This window comes from Dromaius novaehollandiae, chromosome 3 (genome assembly GCF_036370855.1).
Source record: "Dromaius novaehollandiae isolate bDroNov1 chromosome 3, bDroNov1.hap1, whole genome shotgun sequence".
Taxonomy (NCBI): Eukaryota; Metazoa; Chordata; class Aves; order Casuariiformes; family Dromaiidae; genus Dromaius; species Dromaius novaehollandiae.
Genome location: NC_088100.1, coordinates 65,010,267 through 65,032,187, shown reverse-complemented (window position 1 = coordinate 65,032,187; position 21,921 = coordinate 65,010,267). Strand labels below are relative to the sequence as shown.

General features: G+C 38.9%; 1 protein-coding gene across 5 annotated transcripts in view; it reads right to left on the bottom strand.

Moving 5' to 3' along the window:
• ARFGEF3 (ARFGEF family member 3) overlaps nucleotides 1-21,921 on the bottom strand; it is a 101,498-nt gene that overhangs the window by 55,426 nt on the left and 24,151 nt on the right. For 3 of the 5 annotated variants that reach the window (XM_064509044.1, XM_064509045.1, XM_064509046.1), the window contains 4 exons: nucleotides 7,761-7,829; nucleotides 5,044-5,175; nucleotides 2,564-2,686; nucleotides 990-1,032 (listed from right to left, as the gene is read on the bottom strand). In XM_064509044.1, the coding sequence (XP_064365114.1) occupies nucleotides 990-1,032; nucleotides 2,564-2,686; nucleotides 5,044-5,175; nucleotides 7,761-7,829 (367 nt within the window). The remainder of the gene's footprint in view (nucleotides 1-989; nucleotides 1,033-2,563; nucleotides 2,687-5,043; nucleotides 5,176-7,760; nucleotides 7,830-21,921) is intronic. The other 2 variants (XM_026120707.2, XM_064509047.1) reach the window with 1 other exon arrangement.

The following is a 21,921-nucleotide window of genomic DNA, read 5'->3' as shown; positions in this document are numbered from 1 at the left end:
CATATGTGCAGCTGAATTACACGCCCAAGTCACCGCACGGACTTTCAGAATTCCCCTTGCCCTAGCGACACAGATCCATGCTTCTTAATGATGAGGAGGAGCGGCCAAAATTCACAGATGCAGCAGAAAAAGTTCTAGACTGGAAAGTGATTTCTGCACAATGAAGAAACAGTAGTACTAAATCTGGAGAGAGTGCTGACTGCTTACATGCATTTACAGAGGGTTAGCTGAAATTGGATTCAGAAAAGAAGGGGGGGGGGGAAAGAGAGAGACTGGCTCAAGCACTTATGTGGCAGCTAGAGTTTCCGTGGCTGTCTCTGCAGTTTTCCTCTGCTACATGTTCTGATGTCTGGTCAGGCCCTGATCTTAAAAGCGAATGCTTGTGTACTTCAAAGATTTTAGGCCCCATCCACACAAGTCCCCCTGCAGAAATCCAACAAGAAAATCAAAGCAGGGATTGTTTTTAACTATCAGGCAAGACACTGGAAGTTAAGCCAGAAGAGAAGAAGAAAAAATGTCTCTTGTAAAACAATAGTGTGAAGAGCATCAATATAGTGATCCACTTCAAAAACCTGTTGCTATATAAACTGCATCTATCCCCTAAAATACAATAACACAGTCATCTCCAGACTCCACATCCTACTCTGTGAATCTGTTTCAATTTTAGGAAGTAAATCCACTTCATTAAAACTTTGCCCAGGGCACTGAAACTCCTTAAATATAGGAGTAGCACCGTGAAATAATCACCTATTACTCTGCTGGGTGTAATGCTGTTAATGTGATTCAGATGAAGATACAACTGAAAATATCAGAAGCTAACAGGGCTACCTCAGTTTTTATCACAGGTACCACAGATGGCATCAAGCTATGGAGAAAGTGCAAACCTGAAGATGCAGTCCCTATGACATCAGCAGTAGTAGCTGATGAAAGGAATGCAAAGAATAAAAAAACTGGATTAGGAGGAGTCACTAAAAAAGTGGTACAGATACCTTGACTCTTGAATTTCTGCAGGGCATCATGGTTCTCAATTGTCTGTTGAAGAAAGACAAATGTGGTATAATCAGCGTAAACAGTAAAACACTGCAAAAGCAAAACTTTAAGAGCAAAGCTTTCTTCTTCAACAAATTCACGCCCTCAATCTGTTCTTTTTGTTGTTTTTAAAGTGAGGCTTCTGCAAAATGTTTTCAAAAATACTAAGACCTGTTTTAAACAGTCATTTAGATTGGAGGCATTTGCTTCTCACCGAGTTGGACTAAAATTCTCAAGTCCTTAAGGGAATTCATATACCTGAGAGAACACAATAACAACTAGGCATCCAGGTCTCATTGAAAGGAACTGAGTTGAAAGTGTAGTATAAATTTCACAAAGTGCTTAGAAACTAGAGTCATTTGAGTATTAGTTTATCACATCATCATCATTAACGTTACAGAGCCAACACAATTAATGGCAGTCAGGAAATGGAAATGACCTCTTAGGCCAGTTGGTTCAGCTGCAGGATACGCCTCTTCCGATCAGTGCACAAAGCACACACAAGATCAAGCTGAATTCTCCTCTCGAGCATCAACAACATACTAAACTAAATGCAGCTCCTATATACTCTCACCTACTTGGCAGATTAAGAACAGAAGTAACAAAACTCAATTTTTAGACCTAAAGTGAAATTTCAAAACTGCCGTTTTCTTTTGGCTAGTAAAACAAAGCCACTTGGCACAGAGAGAAGATGAGCATGCGTAAACCTATGAATTCTGTTTTGTAGTTGCTCATAAGGATAAAAATTATACTGTTTTATTAAATAACCCAAAATTGAAACAGTCCTCTTAACCCAAAACAGACATAAGGAAAAAAATCTGCATAACTACAATCTTTAAAACTCCTAATAAATAGCAAATGGTCCAAACAAATCATACTTTTTTGAGAATATGATAGTATGCAAAGCAGCATGAACAAATCTAAGAAGCCAAAGTCATTTCACATTTGCCCAGTGCATTTATAGTTTCACTGATGAAGTGTTGAGACTCACCACAAATGGATTTCATGGATTTAAAAAATGCAATAAAGGCAATAAACAAAAATTTTTTTGCTAATAACTAAGCAGACAAGGAATTTCATGGGCCAAGTTGCTTCACTTGCTTAAATTATCTTCTTTAAAAAACTCAATTACACTTTCAATAATAGAGAATGTTTTTGGTTTACATAAATATTTGTCATGCAAAACATTTTGTCAAAGGGATTTCAGTAAACCTCAGGAAAACAAGTAAACAAAATAAAAAATGGAAAAGAAAAAGGCCAAGGCAGTCTGACATGAGAACAAAGCCTCTCTTGTTTATGGAAGGAGAAAAAAAAAAGCGAAGTATAGTTGAAAATTTGTGGGCTGTTTTTCTGATAGACTGCTCTGAGGCAGGCACTAAGTCAGAGCCCCAAAAAGCTTTTAAACAGGATTAATTCTGGAAATCTCAAATAAAAGCCATCGGCACAACAAGCCAGTACAATACACTGCATTCAGAGAAACAAAAAGGTACACAGTCATGGATGTGGAACCATTTGTTGATGCCAGAAGGCTCACCGTATTTTCTTGCTTTTGCCGTAACTGTAAAGTCAAGTCACTCAACATTTGGCTGAGCGTTGCCCGCACAGCAGTGTTAATGCTCCGCTGGTGACAGCTAGACATATATGTCTCAATGCAAACCTGATGAGGAAACAAGATAGCAGTACACAGATATGAGCTATAACTTACCAGCAACACATTTTAGGAGGATACCAAAGTCTCTTTTACACAGATAGTCAGCCTTCCCTACTGCTCCACAGTGTTTTATTAGCACATAAAAATTTTTCAGTGATATGGATAACTGAGTAACTAGCATCTAGAAGCAGCATTCAGTTCATCAGTTAATAAGTCTCACAGCTGCTGGAACGGTAAGGCAAAACTGGCAAATTCTTCCCCTGCTGTCAAACCCAAGTGATTTTGGCACTTGCCTTCTCCTATATATAATTATTTAAATGTTGGTGCAATTGTTTATTTCTAGATACTTATCTGAAATTATCATTCTGCAATTCTGTACCTGTGATGCAAGTATCCCCCAGTTCTTACAGGTTGTTGCTTCTGTTGTATTTGCCACTTTTTCTAAATACTGTAGCATATTTGAAAACACACATATATAGTATAGTATATAGTACTATATATAATATAGTATATACTATTATATACTACAACATATATACCTGCACCTGAAAGCCTTTGAAAGCCTTTCCTACCATAGCAAATACAATCACAATTTACCATAAATGGCACAGGTGCTGGCTACCTTCTAATTACTGGCAGTCAACCAGAGGATTCCCCAGCTTGGAGGTCAGCAAGGAGCCAAGGCCGCAATGAAAGGAAACCGATGCATTGCTCACAGGTTCCCGCTCCACCCTCAGCTGCTTGCAGGTTTTTCACACTGTGCTAGCAGTGGAGTCCTGCTTGACTTTTGCCCCAGCATGATATTAGGCAAATAATTACCAAAGCCTAATGCACCCAGGACCCTGGGGATAGAAACTGCAGTTGGCGGTGTGCTATCCCTTATCAGGTTTTCTGGAGGAGCTGTTTGCCTCTGGAAGAACTACTATAGCTACTAGTAACCGCTGTAATTACCACAAAGTAACTACCGTGTGGATAACAGTCTTGACGCAGCTTAGTGGGTTTTGGACAAAACTGCAAAATACAATCTTCTCACACTGTGATCTGAAGAAGCAGTTTTGGTCTCTTTGGCCTACACTAAGTTTTATGATTGGCAATGACTGTGAAGCTGCTCATATACAATTCATTCTTTGTGCTTTCACTTTGCCATCATTCCGATGTATTTCTAGCAAGAAGGACCATGAATATAGATTAAACTTGCTGTGAAATATATACAGTGTATCAATGATATGCAGGAGGAGGATGCATAAATGTAAGTGTCTGGTGTACAGAAGTTCTTGAATGAGAACGATATTATACAGTGTAAAGTCATTTTTACAGTTCCCTAATGAGGATGAGGTTTTAAGATGGGAACATGAAAGTGATCTGTTTATATAGGCTAATCCTTATCAACACAGGCATGGACAAGACTCTTGATTGTTTCCAACTCCTACTGAAAGGAAACAAAGCTAGTCCATTGACTAAGAGAGAGAGGGGCTGGGGGTTCAAGGCTATAAAGCTGAAGATGGACATGCTGCTGGCACACTTGTGTCTTTATTAGAGCAGAGTGAAAAACAATTAAGATTCTTTTGACCTCTTTATTTTGGGACACCAGACATCTCAGCATGACAGTGAAGCCACGAGCACAAGAAAGTATGACTGAGTTTCTTGGATATAATTGTATTTCAAATGAGTTACCTAAATTATGACTCTTGCCTTATTTTCCCTTAAAGTAGCAAACTATATCTAGAGATAGCATTCTACAGCTATTAAGTGTATGTATATATCACATTATCTCATGTCAGAAGCACTACGCAAAAGACGTAAACAGCAACTGAATATCTCTTCTGACAATACACTAGAGCAGATTACAGTTGTATTCATTTGCAGCACACAAGGGTCAGAATCTACAGTGTGTCGTCTTCTTGTTGCCCCTTTCCAAGATTTTAATCCCCCAATTAAATACGGGACTTTATTTAACTTGAGATCAATCAATTAGTGTGTGTAGATGATTTTAGAAGTTAAAAGAAGGCCCTTAGCAACTGTTCCCATCTTTCAGTTATCACCTAAAGTCCAGTGGACAGAGAATCCTGAAGCTCAGTGACCACATACAGCCCTTCGCCTCACACGTGGCAGAGCCAAACCATTCTAGTGCTGTGGAGCCCACTGCAAAGGCTGTGTGATCTTACTCTTGAGCTATAAGTCTCTTTCTAGAGTTACTGAATTAATTGATGAAATATCATTCTTAGAGGCAGGCTGACTTTCTGGAAAGAGCATGGTTGATACCTCCTTTTTCTCTCCCCTTCCCATGCCCGCTAATGAGCACCAGTACTGTCCATCTGAGCTCCGATCTTACGGAAGGCCTGTGTTCAAAAACACCAAGGTACCTTTTGAAAGGCCATTGATGAAGAAGCACCAGTAAAAATACGAGAGCACAGGACCCCGAAGAGGTGTGCAATGGACATTTTGATCATTTCATGCATTCGGGGACTTCCAGCTCTATGGCATGCAAAACACAACTAAGGGCAAAACACAGAAGGGTTAGCAAATGCAATACAAAGGAGTCACACAAAACAAACTCCCAAGAGGTAGATGAGAATAACAAATATATACATAAAAATAAACAAGTCAGCATGAATTACACCTTCTTACAGGGGTCCAGGCAAGCATGAGAAGTTGCACACAGCACAATTTACTCTCTTTTCAATACTAGTAATATTCAAGCCACTAAATATAGCGCTCTTCATGTAGGGTATGAGGCCAAAAATATTCAGAAAGATTTGGCATGCCATTATTTTGTATCCACAAACTGAGAATGTGCAAAACAGTCAGACTGTAGCAGTGTCTGTCAGGGAGAGTCCTCAGGGAGATAGTTCTACCAATGCGCAGGCAGCAGCTTTCTCATTCTGCAGTGGCTCCAATTTACTGTGTAGGGCAGGCTACAGAAAGTAAGTGGCTTACTTGGAAAGAAATACTGAGTAGTAGGGGTACAGCAGCTAGAGAGCTCCTCTCTGCCACCCTTCCATTAGAGCAAGGCAGAACAATAAATGCTGAAGTCAAGAAATTGCTGGACTCAGAAATCATTTTCTGTTCCCTACTGCTTACATGTGGCAGAATTCAGATACAAAGGAAAATTAAGTGCAATTGTTAAAGCCTTGGCCTTATCTAAAACCTGGCCAGGATGTACCGGAGGAAGCATGCATGTGCCTAGTGGGATTTGCAAAACAGGAGAAGCTAGGCATTCACTAAGGCAGAATTTTCTTGAGGACTCTGGGGAAAAACAGCTATACATACAAACATTCTCAATGGAAACACACTTGCTCTATACTGTTATTGCTTATTCCAATTTCTTGAAGGAAATAAAATTTTTATTCATTTTGCTGGTGCATCTTGTCAATATCACTGTATCTGCATTGGGGCTTCTGCTCCTTTTTAAAAGACAGGAAGGACATCCTATCATTGTGCTAACTGATGTTACTATACTAGCAAAGATTTTTTAAGAGAGAGCCTGGCCTTTTGGGAATCGAAGTGGTGCAACTACTAACAGTCGGACTTAACTCCTACTATGACACAAAACTGCCAATTTTAAGGATGTTTTAAATGAATAACAGGCATATTGTTATCCATGTTCACAGACAGAACACAAATTATGATTTCTGATGCAGTTTACAGCAGAAGAGCGTGGCTGGTTGACCACTTTTCCCCAGTTTCAGGTAGTGCATTCAAAGACTGAAGTCTGAAGGGTGAGAGCTAGTAAATGCTTTTCCTGGTGTGTATTTTGTATGCCTAGAGCTCTTTGCCTATGGTGTATAGAGAGGCACTAGGCTGGTTTCACCAACTTTTGCCTTCCATGTTAGAAAGTCTGCTGAGTAAAACTGCAGCAGAAGAAATTATTTGTATTTTCTCCAGTTCAGAATTCAGCACAACCAAAAAACATTGGCTTGCTCTAAATACTAATTTGTTTCATCCTTGCTGCAGCCTCTACTGATGGGGCTTATAAGGACCTTCAAAAAAGTCCCCCATCACGAATTTGAGAGTCTCACATAGCACAAGAGGAAAAAAATTCTAAATTGTGCAGGACATCTAAAATGAACACTACTTTTTATCCCGTATATGTTACACACAAGCCATTTATGTTGCATTCTCACCTTTAAAGCCAGTTTGCTGGCAATCAAATAGGACCGTAATCAACTGGCTTTGTTAGGTTCCCTTTTATCCCCATACCCCATTTTCATCTTGCAATGGCACAATGCAAGATCTATTTTATTCCTAAACTTAGAAAATGCTGTAACTTCCTGCTAAAACCAGCTATATGCACATTATTTTTTAAAAAAATACAATAAATGTTGGGGGTAAAGGAATCATGTGTGAAAGGTCAATAGGATTTTTATATAACCTTTATATTGCTCCACAGACATTAGCTCTCCCCTTTACCATGTTAACGATATCATCTCACATCTGGATAAAGAGCCCAGTAATTTGCAACACACTGCACTGAAGCTTTCACCTTTCTACAAATGCTCACTTAATAGACCTACCCTTAGCAGGTTTGTTTTTCTACACCAAAAGTTCCTTTAAAATCTAATTCAGACTAAAATCTAATGGGAAAAAGGGTGAATAATGGCACCAGGACAACATCACATATCTAGGAGTGGAATAAATCCTTTCCTTGGAAGCATTAGGAAAAAGATACATGTTAATAAGACGTATTATGGCCTACACACCTCTCTCGATGAAACTACATTAGTTTTAGCGTTGCACCAGCTAAAGAATCAGCACAGCGCTGTGTTATAAAGAACCCAAAGAGGACATTTTCCTATTGTGAAAGGCAAAGTGAAATAAACATGAGGAGTAATAAACATGCAACACTACAGCATACAATTGTCACTCAATTTCCAAAAGTGTGCCTTCCAATGCAAGCCATCAGCCCTGTCCAATTTGCAGCTATTTCATCATACTAGACATGAGTAACAAAGTAATATCAGTCCTTAAGATAGTAGTTGTGATTTGGACTAGTTCAATTTCAGTATACATATGGAAGACACACTCTAGCTAGTGGTGACATATTAAGTAACACAAGCAATGTTAGGATGCAGGCACTCACCTCAGCAATCTTCAACACTGAACTCCCATTCAGCTCAAATGTGGAGGTATATGTTATACAGAGCAAGACCTTGAACCAAAAGAGAGGGAGGAAAGACACAAAATTCAAATTCCATCTGTTACTGCCTCGGCTTCCTTCCCCACCCGTGTGCTTTAGCCGTGGCTTCTTCCATTCTTAGAGCAGACATCAGATACTTTCTAGCATCACACGTTACTGGCATGAAGGAGATAACAGAGTGAAGGAGTGAGTTGATTCCTCCTGAAAAGTTGTAACTGTTAGCCTCAGAAGTGCAACCCAATGGATTATTTACTGCTGTCTCTTACATCTGGCCAGGGAAAGAAAGACAGTCCAGAGATCAGTCCTAGCCATGGATCTGACAGCCAAAATCAGTTCATATTTTATCCATGACCTTTGCACAATTCATAATCAGTCCTTCCATTCCTTTTTATTAGTCTAACAAATGGAAGAGGAAAAAAATGCATAAAATATAAATTATTACTAACATGACACAGGCACATACATATCACGTGAAACTAACCATTACTCACTACTTGACATGGACTGAATTTCTAAGTCCAGGATGTTTCCAGTGTTTCACAGTCGCTTGATAAAGAGCATCTAAAAAACAGTTCATCAAACCCAATCCATGAGGGAAGGTTTGACCCATCCTGAACCCAGGAGTGGGAATAAGGACTAAAAGCCCTGTTCAACATTTTACTTTGAAGAGGAGAGTGGGGATATACTGTGATCTAGGGGTGGGTAGTGTGGAGGGTGAGCGGGTTAGTGTGTTGACTGGTGCTGTGGGGCAATACAGCCAGTGTCTGGAGATGTTCTCCCTCCAGCACCATGGTCCCCCCTTCTAAGCCCTCCAGCCCCATGGAAGATTGACAGAGTCTGAGCTACTGTCCTCTCCACTTTAAAGAATAAAATTCTCCCAGTGTTGGAATTTATACTTTGCCTGAAATAGCCTGAGTTTCTTGGGATAAGTGTACCAGAAAAATATCAGTCACACTAATGCCATTGTACAGGTCCCTACAACTTTCTCAGCCCCAAGAACCTCCAATTCTCTGCTTCCAGGAAATCTGAGGCACCAGCTTAGTTAGTGTTACTGACTGTTAATCATTTCTCTTATTTATTACAGGCTACTCAGTGGTACTAGGTTTTTATACTATGGGTAGGTGCCTTGATGGCTACTAATGCATGACACTTTGTCAGATCAGAACTTGCAAATTACACAAATAAACAAAAGGCAAAGCGACGTACATTTGGGAAGATTACTGCCCACAGGTGTCTCTAAAGAATGATTTGTTCTGACCTTTTATTGTGTTGTACAGTTCGCACATTATAGTTTTTTACCATTTCACTGTAATGTAACAACTTAAAGCAGCAGACTAGATCATGTCTCACCCGCAAGCTGGATCATCTTACTCAGTAGTGACCATTTCCAGAACTGTATTAGAGCCTTCATGAGGGAAAAGGAAAAGCTGATTTGCAGGTTAGGAGAAACAGGCAATTCCTTAGTATAGCACTGCTTGGCATACTGCAGCCAGTGAACACTGATCATTATCATGGTGTCCGTTTCTGGGAGGAGGACTCCTCTGCACAGTTCTTTTGCTCCAGAGAGGGGAGGAAAAAATCTATTACTGAGAAGCAAGCATTCAATAACTGTAAGGGAGTTTGAACTTTCTGTACGAGAGAAGCTTTGGGCATTGGCTACTCACTCTTACGTTACAGATGAAAGAGCCTGTCCATAGAAGAATGTGCCACTTTGTGAAGTAAAATATATGCTTCTCCAGTATTTTGACAGTCAGTCTGAAAAGCTTCTATGTACTGAAATGCACTGCATCTTTACAAATGTTTTTCTCAGCAGAACTGCATTTCACTAGAGGCTGTCACATCTTACTCCAAGGTTTTATTTATTTTTTTTTTAATTTAAAACAAAACAAAACAAACAAACTCTTTAGTCAGGACCGTGATCTCATTCTTCAGGAATGGTTTTGGAGTAAAAGATATTCCCAGACAAGCATCATGTAATGAAAACTTTAAAGTTGTCTTCATATTTTATCTTACAAAGGACTCTCAGTCCTTTGTAAACAGAAGCTGAGTAATTTGGATAAATGCTAAAGGTAACAAGAACAGAAAAGGACAGGCTGCTCTTCTGAAGAATATCAGTCCTGGACTATAATCTGATTTTTGGATATTTAGCATTTAGCATTAGAGCAAAGCAAAGTTTGAGTTTCTTCTTAATAGTTTCCTTTTTCTGTGAAATGGGCAAAACGGATTTTTTCCCTATTATGAGGAAAAATACAAGTCCTTGAGCACTAACTCCTGAAACTGCCAGAGAAGGAAATCCCTTTCTCATTATAAATGATTAAGAGTGTTACAGTTTGTGTTTCTTGATATAAACTCCACAAATTTCTCTGGAATTCTGAATGCTGGGACATGGATGAATGCCAACAAAGAGGAAAAGTGATACCTTTTCTCCTGCCCACAGAACGAATCCTACATAACAGCTGGGAAGTAAATAGTCAATTATAAAAAGCTCAGTAACCTCCCTTGGTTAATAAGTACTTAAGTTAAGACGGTTGTTATTTTTACCTACTGCTCAGTCCACACCTGCAAAATTCTAACTTGAAAAATGAGCAATTTTACTTGTCAGTGAGTGACATCTAAGCTACTGGCCAGCCTTGCATCCAGCTATTGGGCCTGGCTACTAGGGTTGACTACTCCCATATCTTATTGACATTACTAATAGCTGCGAGAGCTCAGCATCTCGCTAAAAGGAGAAAAAAAAAAAAAAAAAAGGATTTAAGGACAGATTCCAATTTGTATTCTACTTATGCTGTTGTGTAAAACACAGGCATAGCATGCAACTCATGAGCCCAGAGACAGACAACTATATCACCTCCCACTGATGTATATTGTGCTGTCATGCTAAAAGACAAGATGGACAGCCAGACCCATGACTAACTTAATTCGGCTGTTTGCACGTCCTGATTTTCCTCACTGGGCAACACTTGTTTGCTTCCTGTGACTTTCTGCTCTCTTATACAATTTCCGCTTTGTATAGCTTGTTAATGCTTAATGCTTTCCACAGATCAAAAATTTGAAGCCCTATACTGTGGTACACGGGAGTACACACCAGTATAGGCATTCTTATAAGCCCTTACTTTCAAAGTGACAATCCCTATCTATTTTCCCCTCACTTCAAGAATAAATAAATAAATCTCCTATCTTTATGGAACCAGAGCATGAGCAGCTAGCACACACACCCAGCCTCTTCTGTCACATGTACCAATAACCTGTTTGTAACAGGTGAATGATAGAAAAGTCGTGCATCATGTACAAGACAAAGGCAATAAGGAAGTGACAGTAAAAATCTTGCTTTGAAGCAGCAGGGAATTTTATCAGAAAGACTGCTAAGTTCTGACTGCTACTGTTTGTATAAGAGGAGAGCAGGGAACCTATTAGCTACAGAAAGAACATATGCTCTGACCTGATCACATCACAGAAACATAACAAGTCATCAGGCAAACTTCTGACATATTCGTGGCGTACTCCAACAGCTAAACAATGCAAGCTGACTTAAATCTCAGAGGGGGGGGGAAAAAAAAGTCTCCCTTCATAACTCATTTCTAAGATCAAAAAGATGGTCTTTGACCAATGTCCAAGACTGCTCTCGGCTGTGATTTCCATCAGTGCTGCTGCAGGATTCATTTACAGTTTTGGCCAGGTTCCAGACATTTTAACTCACATGTCCCCACATTTATATAGAACAAACAGGGAGATGGCAGCCTTCTCTCACTCTTCTCTTTGAGATTACTGGATGAAAGGTGGGATAGAAAAACAACTTAATTGTTTAAATCTATTAAAAACACTGAGCCTCTAGACAGTACAATTCATAGGCTGCTTAAGTACACAGTAACTCAAGCAGTCTGTACTGGGGCTGGTTGGGGGGGAGATAGTTTTTATTGTGCAATGACATTTTACTTTGGTAACCACTGGTAGTGGAAGCAGAAAAAAAAAAAATGACAAAGCAAGTCCTAGTAGCATCTTTGGTACAAAACACAATTGAAAATCAGCTTTCCCCCATGTGTCACTGATGAGATCTTTGTCGGTATGGAGTCTAAAACAAACTGGTTTCTTAGAGATGGACTTATATGATAGTAGAGATTGCTTCCAAGTCATACAACCTCCAAGATGCTTTAATTGGCTTCTGCTATCTTGTAAATGCATTGATGAGATCAGATTTCCATAAATTACTTATCCATAATGAAAACATTTATTTTAGTTACTGGTGAAGCTCTGCCTGTCATGGAACAAAAAGTAAAATTTTTACTCCCTGGAGTCCTAGGATACCAATAGTACTATAAGACTGCATGCACAGATAATTTTCACAGTGGGGAAAAAAGGAAAAAAATATGTTTTTGATAATATACTCTAACTCAGTTCACATCAAACAACTGCACAGTATTTGAACTTCAATGGAATTTAATTGACATTACAATGTCTACCCCATAATTTAAAAAAGCTTTGTCAAAGAGGGAACCTTTCTAGGTTATAAGAGTGCTAAGTGTTGTCAATCAAGTGCTTAGTACCTGTTTGAAGTAAAAGACCATGCACACACTGAAGAGCTTATGGTGGGGTCACATCAGATAAACATAGTATTTAAGAAAGTAAGTAGTATCCCCCCAAACTGAGAAGGAGGGATAAGGTATAATATTTTTAAAAGCAAGTTAAAAGCACTTCAGTGCATTTAAATGTCCAAGTCCAACTTCCATACACTACTGCCATCCTGCATGTAGTCCAGCACTCAAAGTCCCATTGGCAAAATCCTCTGAGCATCCGTTTCTCTCCTAGTTGGGATGCACATAGCCACTTCAGTCCTGAGAGTGCTTAGTGACCTATTTTACTTGTGGGCTAGTACACTTGTGTGGGATTGTGTGCTCAGATGACCGCTCTCAAATTCCCCCCATCCCCCAGAAAAAAAGAAAACACAGCCAGGAGAGACAGCAGGACTACCCTTTTTCTCACTCAATTCAACATTTAAAGCAAGCATTCAGTGTTTCTGCAAAATAATTTGAACAGAAGATGTTCAAATTCAAATACGTTAGCAGAATACCTAGTAACCTAGTCATACTGCATCCCTTGGCCTTAAAGGAAAACAAGGACAAAAGAAATGAATTAATGAACTTAGATATATTGTGCCATTGTGCATCACTGTACAAAACACAGCAGATTTTAATTATGGGGAGAAAGGAGACAGTGTCTCCCATGAATCAGTGAACCCAAAAAGGCCTGGCTATCACAGGCAACTGGTACTCAGCATTATGAACGCACCAGAGCTTCAAACAAAAGAATCATATCTGCTATGGAAGAATCTCACAAATTATCAGTGGTGACATGCTGAACATTCCCAGAAGATCATAGTCATTAATTCACCAGATTAAAACAGAACTACTGCTGAACAATGTTTATGGTGGTATGAAACCAAGTGAAACTTCTGCTTATGTAATACAGTTGCAGGAGGGAAAGAAATGATTTAAGGCAATTGCTTAACAGACATTTTACAGATTTGCTCAATGGCTCTGGCAGTGGCTTTTGTCTTTAGAATTATAATACTTAAAAGCAGGGAAGATTAAAAAAGGCTGACCAACAAAGCTGGGATCAAGTTTCCCACTTCACAGATTACAGCATATTTGGGCATGTAACATTACTCTATGAATTAGAAGACAGTTAAACTATAAGCAGAACAAAACTGAAACAGAAGAAATACAAAGCTCAAAAGAAAAATAAACAAGTATAAAGAACATTAAAGCTCTAGTGTTCCTTTTCTTGTTAAGAAATTATATCACTTTAAAGAGAGATTCATACAGATCAGTCATGAAATAAAGTGCTATTCAGTTTGCTCAGGGTGCTTGGAACCTGCCCTAAAACTGGAGCAGAGAGCATTGTTATGTGTGAGGTAAAGAAAGGAAAATGCAAAGAAGAGAAAGACTATCACCATAAAAAATTTTAATTAGGAGAGCAGTAAAACCCAACAGAAAGAAAAATTACAGAAAGAAACTTAAAGTGGAGAATATTTAAAAAAACAAACAAATCTTAAAACATGGATCTACTTAGTGAATATATAAAAGAAAAAAAAGAGATTTTTTTTGTTTAAGGCAACCATTTCAGATACAGGTAGGCATAAGCAATTGATTTTTCCTCATTGTTTCCATGGCACAAATTATGTCAGTTTAAAAAAGTGACAAGATAATAGAGAAGAAATAAGAGAGAGAAAAGGCCAAGTAAAGAAGGAAATTAGTGCCCACCCATTTATAGTGACTAATGCGGGCTTCAGGCGTGCATGATAGGAATTTCGCTATTTTTCTGACACATGCTGAAGCTTTTCCTTCTGTATTAGATTACTTTGTTCAATCACTCAGCAAATCATACTGAGAGCCCTAAGCGTTGCTCAGGTAACAAAAAGAAATATATCAAAGCCCCTATTTCTCCGCTGTAGCTCCCTCCCTTTGAACTTGCTTCTCAAATGAAAATGAAGTTACATGCATCCACTGTCAAAATGATCAGAAAGACGACACGCATATCTAAGTAGAAGCGGAGCTGACATGGAAACAGGAGCCAGTGTATTCTCTCACCCTCCCACCAACAATCCTTTCGTCCCCAGGGGAGGCAAAATGTCCCATTTGTCCCCATGCTCCCAGCCCTCCATATCTGTCCTCCTCAGCTCCCTTAAGCCTGCTCTGCCCCTCTGCAGCATCTATTGCTATCTAGCTAGGAAAATGGATCCTGGAAGGAAAGTGGCTGGTGCTGGAGAGTCCCCAGATACTTTGCTTGAAGTGGTTCTCTGGGGTCCTGGGAGAAAATGGAGAGTAACTCTAAATGTAGTCAAGATGTCAATAGAGTATCTCAACTATAAAATCTAAAGCAACATCTCAAAACCATATACTTAAACGATAAACCATGTTACTATCAGACATTATACAGATATAACATTCATTTATCTGGTTTAGGAGAAAAAGTAACATTGTTAAAACAAGCACTTGTTACTGTTCAGTATTTTATTTTTTAGTTTCTCAATTACAGATAAAACACACAAATTCTTATAGATAAAATATGCTTTAAGAAGTGTTTAAACACAGGTCATTTTTGAGAGATACAGCTTTTCAGCACTTCTGGATAAAAAAGGCTGCCATTTACCCTTGACACGTGAATTTGTTGGGTAGAGGAGAGAGAAGGGAACTTCCTTATCCTCAAGTACACACAAGGTTGCACCAAAACTACATTAAGGAAATTTCTTGCATAGCAACATACTTTTGGACAACCAAATTAAGATTACTTTTTCAAGTCATCAGTTTAATTGGCAAGAAGATAACCAGGAGACAATCTAAGAAACCATGTCCCATAGGCTGTCCAGCTGGAGCATTCTGGCATGCCCCTGGCTATCCCCTGATCTGCATCCAAAAAACTGACACTGAGAGAAGCAAGGCAAACCTTTTTTCTGGTAGTAACGTCAGCTACTACAGCAACTGAACTTTTTTTGCCCTCTGTGAGAGGGGCATGTGAGGAGCCACAGAGAAAAGGACTCCCCCAGGAGGTGGCTGACGGCATCAGCACAGCTCATTTGGGCAAGAGCTTGCTCCTCAGCTGCCCCAGTGTGGGGGTACCCAGGAGCAAGCTACAATCACAGCTACGGTGGCAGCGGCCCTCTCCCAGGAGCCTCCATTCCTTCAGAAGCTCATCAGCAGGGACGGACTAAGCTCTGTGTGTGTGTGTGGTCTGCAGTGTGTTTGTGGTACGTGTACAACTGAGCGTAAAAGCTATGGGAAGTGATCCTTCCCTGCCACTGCACTGAGTCACATGGCCCACTTCGCCGGCCTAACCTGGCACTGTTGTCACCAGTAAGAGATGATGTCTGGCAGCAGGGAAAAGATGAATTGGGGTTTTATGAAAGTTAAAGAGGTTTTTATATCTGTTTTTGTCCACATACAATGTCTTTCCAGTTTAATTTCTTAATTGCTAAGTGATCTCCAAGTTCTTGGTACATGTCTATGACTAAAGAAAATGCATAAGAAAACCTGCTTCCCCTCCGCACCAGGCAGGTATTACATTACATTTTTCGGAGCCAGAGACTTGCCACTTTCCACGTGGCATATGAAAATCTGCAGGTACAGCCCCATGACTCATTGCTTGCACATGCTGCACAGCACAGAACAGCTCACAGATAAAAGTCCTGCATTGCTCAAATTTCTTTATTTCTCTTTTTTGAGCTAGAGTTTTTCTGCATGAAAATCTGTTACAAAAACAATGCTAGTGGTGAGCACGCAAAAACAACAACAAAAAAATCTCCACATGAACATAAAAATCTGGGTAGTATTACCTCTACCTCTGAGCATATAAACTATAATGTAATATCTGATTACAGTGAATCACGAGCAATAAAAGAAAAGAAAGGTCCTCACAGACCATTCATTCATCAGCTGACCTGGAAAGAAACCCACTGCTGAGTTAGCCTGCAGCAAAGAACATTTCTCTTATCCAGGCTAGAGACTTCAAGAGCAATGACTATGAAGGACCAAGGACAGGAATCCCACCCTCCTACCTGCCCCACAATTCCCTCAACCCCTAGGGTAGATCCTTCTTCTAACTCTCGCTTTTTTTGCCTGATCCCAATGATTTTGATTATGCCACACAAAGTGGAACAGTTCCAGCACAAGACAGAATGAGCATGTTCTCCAACCTAAAACAGCTTTATAATCTCACAGCTGAGGCAATTTTGGGAAAGCTAAAAGTTGTGGGCAAGAATTCCTTTGGGCAAGGGAGAAATAAGCTTACTTTTCTACAGCTGCAAATGTTTCAAAAGACAGGACCAATTCCCTGTTCAGATTTTTTTTTTCAGTTCCAGAAAGTGGCTAGCTTTCAGAGATACCAAACTGACTATTTTGGGCAGCTCCCATCCAGGCTGTTACCATGTTCATTCTTTTGTACCCATTAAGGAGGAAGCTCAGGTATTTAATTCAAGACTGTGCACTCTGCTATGATAGCCAGGAACCTAAGAAACAGGCACTGTAATACCAGCTTCTTTGAGGACTTTCTTTCTGATTATGTAGGAATATCACAGCCTTAGTTATGGGAACCAGACATATATCATGGTCCTAACTGATTCAGGAAAGGATGTCCTTACCTTGAAGCACACAAGGTGACTCAAGCCACTGGAATTAACCTAGTTAAAGGTATGTACACAAATGAAATGGCTTAGTCTCCAATCCAAGACAAATGCTTCCATTTAAGAACCAGCAAAAAGAGAAAAGTAAACTCAAGAGTCTGGATTTGTAGTTGGCCTACATTACAACAACTAAACTTACTGAAAGGTCAAGCTGAGGAGCCATTAAGAACTCTAGATAGCACTCCTAGGTAGGACTGATCTCAGAAAAGAGTGCTATTTGCATTACATTGTGCAAGTCTTTATAGACTCTCCTCTTTGACAGTGCAAATACATCTCTAAATTACAGACTGGTTAGAAATCATGTATTACTTATCACAGATCATATCAGGCACCATCATTACAAGATACAACGAATACATTCATATGAAACTTTCATCTACAAATTCACAGCATTTTTTCCTATTAAATATTCACCATTAATATGAATTTTAAACCAGTTCTGCATTAAAGCATGCAAATAAGGCTAAACATTGTTTTTTTTATATATTACTTCATTTGAAACAGGTCCTTCTCTGTTCAGAAAGAGACTTGCTCTTGCTGGAATGCACTTAATGTTGCAAGTGACTTTGGAAAAAATTGGCAATAATGAATTGCGCTAAAGGAAAAAACTGAACAATCCCTTTTTCGTAACTGATCTTCAATGCGAGAAGGATTATTCCTCTTCCCAAAACACAAGTGGCCCATCTGTATGTTTCTGTACTATATTCTATTTATGTCTGGATTTGAGGATTGGTTTTGTTTTGTCTTTTTCCTTAAAACATAATATTTCTATATTGAGAGGAAAAAGTGATTATTCCAAAATTATATATTCATTAAAATGTGTATACTAACAGCAGATATCAGTAATTGTGTTGCTGATCCTCATTTCGGTAATTGAGACTTTCTCACAGCTCCTCTCTTCTCTATCTCCGCTTACCAGTTACATTTTTACTGTTGCACTAATGAATTCTTATCTCTGATGGGCAGTGAAATCACTCTTTTTACTCCTGTAATAAAACTGTTATATATGCCGCATTCTCTATGATGCCTCCTTGAGATAAAATAGTTTACAAATATTTTTAAATTCAAGTTGTTTCAATCCAACCTCCTCATTTTTATTTTACAGTTCAAGGCAAAGCAGAACAGTTGCAAATGACATCCTATCAAGCATAAGCAAGTTGTATGTGTTAGGAAGATGCACTTCATAAACTCATGCAAGTATGCATCTTCCCGTTCTTTTAGGGTTAGTGTTTATTAAGTTGACCGGCTCGTCTACCAATATATAAGAAGGTGCAGAATTTAATCTTCCACAGAGGCTGAGATTCTACAAGCTGTATTCTGTCAAAATTTCAGATCAAACAGTTTAAAACTATATATTTCAAATACACAGTCTAATTTGTTCACTGTCATAGAGGGCAAAACCAAAAAAATTTGACTAGTCCCTCAAACCCTCCAAGTCTTGAAAAACAACTATTAAAAAAAAAAAGAAAAAAAAAAAGTTAGGCTTCTTATCCAACAGTGACAAAGTTCCTTCCAAGTTTGCTCAAAAAGCTAACTGTAAGTTTTGCTCCACTGCTCAAAAATAATCCACCTCAGTCCAACATTCGCATTAGACCAGGACTACCTCCCTGAATCTGTAACCACATGGTTGTATTTAACCAAAAATAGGTCAGCTATGATTATTAAAACAATAAAACAAAAAACAACAAAAAAACTAGTCCCCAAAAAAGAAAAAGAATGACCCCAAACTACTTACTACTTCTTAAGCATCTTCAATCAGAAGATCAATCTTCCTTGATCTTCTCAAGGACTAATATGACTGCACTATCAGGGTCTTGTCAATGAAATTAGTCATTACAGATAGAAGATTAATGAAAAAGGACTAGAAGATGGGTCTTGTCATTCAAAGTTTCATATAGCATTTTTTTTTACCACAGAGCTCTAACGCATATTTCATTTCTTTTATAGATATAGCCAGAATGAAAGCTGAAATCACAAAACAGGCTGCCTGGTATTATTGCTGGAGAGTTCCCAAATGCTGTATTAATGGATCGGTGAAGAGATACAGACAAAAGATTGCCCTAACATAGCAGATTTAGTAAGGGTTCATTAAACTTCATTCACAGATAAATAGAGTTTCAGATGACTCCTCACTGAAAGCGTACAGAACAGAGCAGGAAAATTTATGCCAATCGGCAAGCAGTACACCTAATCTACTAACAAACTCAAGTTGCAGTCTCTGGGAATAAACCAACCTTTCCTAAATGAAACAGCTGGTCACCACGGGCAACAAGTAAATATGGGGATTAGTAGAGTCTTTTCTTCCTCAAATCACTTTGGAAGAATCTTTTTGTTCCAGACAAAACTCAAATCTGTTTCAAAAAACAGCACAGCGGAGTAGCCATAAATACCACGTAAATATATCCTCCCAGAGCCTATGAGAAAAAAAAGATGGGAAGTCCCACTGACAGAATTGTAATACATATTCCTATCATATGCCCAGCAAATCATAATATTATTAATTAAAATAGTGAAATAAAGACCAAATATTAAAAAGCTCATCAAATAGGACAACCGAGTTTCCTTCAGAAATGGTCATTATTCTCATTTTGCTTGGAAATGTCTGTCTCTAATTTTAAATTTCCATTTCACCTTCTGTTTCTCTGTATCTAACGTCCCACTGAAGTTCTTAGAAAATCTGGGCACACATTGGACTAACATACATTGGATTACGTGACATGCTTTTGTCTGTAACTAAAGAGAACAAAAGGATACAGGGGAAAGGCAAATTGTAAATGCTAATCATGCCTTTCTAATGAGGGGTGGTTTACTGTAAATGACAGTTACATTCATTACAGCATATCCAGCTTATCTGAAGAGCTAATTTCTGAGTGAGGACTCATCTACTAATTTGAGATTGCTCATTAAACTCATTTTTCCTTTGTGTTACTTGAGAATAATGCTACCACAGATAGATAAAAAGACAAAAAGAGGCACTGCATTATTAAGAAAGCCATCAATTTATAAATAAAAGTCACCATAACATTGGTAAGAAGAGAGGAAAAAAAAAAGTCCTTGCGATTTTGGATTCTTTCCACCCTACCTACTTCCTTCATATTTGGTTTCACTTGCTTTTTCTAGTTCCTAAACTAAGCTAAATTCTAGTCCCTCCAGGAAAGACAGTCAGGGTTACAGTTTAGAAATTACCAAAATCAAAAAGAGAAAACAAAATGTTTTGATATAGATGAGCTTCCTTTCCCACTTCTGATCTGACCATATCTGATAGTGCTTTCATCAACACTGTATGTGCTCCTGCAAGCAAAGATGTCCGATTACATGAAGCAAAAAAACTTCAGCCATTTTAAAAGCATCTGAAGCAAGAATTTAAAAGCATCAGACCACAAAAGGAATCAAAAAACTAAAGAAACCCCACCCCAAAACAAAACCAAACCCATAATGATCATCTTCAACTAATGGAGAGCTTGTCCAGTATCCCTGCCTGCTTCAGGCAATCCATCTGTTTGCTCTTTTAGTGCTAAGGTCAACAAAAAAGTCCCTGCTCCACAGCACAAGATACACCTTCGCATTACATTCAATTTTAACTTGGTCCCATGTCACACAAAAAAATTCTTCCCAGTTCTGGAACAGCCATATTGCATGACTGTGTAGATTTAAGTTAAATGTTGAATGAACCCCCCTCCCCTTACTTTTTCTACAAATCTGCAGCTGTATGAATAGAGCACTGGGTCATTTTGGTGCATCACTGATAAAATATGGAATTTGATTAGTGATCAATATATCGCTTCCTTCCCAATCTAAATTGATATTGTGATGTAAGTGTACGAATAAAAATATTTAGATTATTCCATTTGAAACCGCAATTAAGCTACCGACATATTACAGGGAGATCAACAAGTCACTGAATGATTGTGTGATTTTTCCATTCCCTTGATGCAGCCAGCTAAGCATAAAAGCACAAACTGATATTACATATATTAGAAGGCTTTCCAGTGTGATAACAAAATATCTTGGCAACAGCAAGGTGAATGCTAAGGTGGCTTTGCATCAGATACACTGCTACCTCTGCTTACAGTTTCTGAATTACCTGGTTTCTCAGTATCCTTTTACATGAGTAAAAGCACCTAAGTAACCCCAGTTTAGTTCCCAGTGTGAAAATACTAACAAATCTCTGTCATGAAATGTATAAGAGATACAGAGAACACACAGATGGCACTGAGCTAATCTAAAGAAATACTAAAATACTAATTAAATAACATGCAAGTCTGAATACAAAATGTATTAAAGAAAAGGCACTGCACTGAATATGTGGGAAATCAAATGCAGCTACTACGCTTGTGTTTGTGGGTAGGTGCTCATTCATGTCACAGAGAATTCATAGGCTTTTTAGCTTCCTCACTGGAAAGATCAGTCTCCACTTGGGCACCCAGCTGCTGTTCACATAAGAATTACCCAGTGCTTCGTAACACTGACATCATGGGGTCTCCTGCAGAAAGATAAACAAGGACTTCAGCATATCACTTCTCTGGAAATTTAAGCGGGACGTTTAAGTTTACATAAAGGGTAAGAGGTACCTCATCTATCGCAGAGGACAGAGGTATTTTGAGAGATGAAGGTTTTGAGCTCATCTTGACAGCTGGATTTGGGCAGTACAAAGCTTCCCTGGCTGCCCAGGATGCATTCCAGCACCAGCCTCTGCCCTAGCCCTTAAGTCTGAATATCATCAAAGTGCTGTTTTTGTGATCCTCCAGTCTGGGAATCTAAGGAGTATACCACAGCTCTCATCCTTAAAAATAAGAAGTATTAGGTACCTGGCCATAAATTAGTGCTGTTCCACTTTCACAAAAGTGGCCCCGACTGCTCTGTTTCTTCAGTGAAGTGCCAGGAGAGATCCAGCTAGCACTCCTCTCCATTAATTCTCACCAACCATTGCAG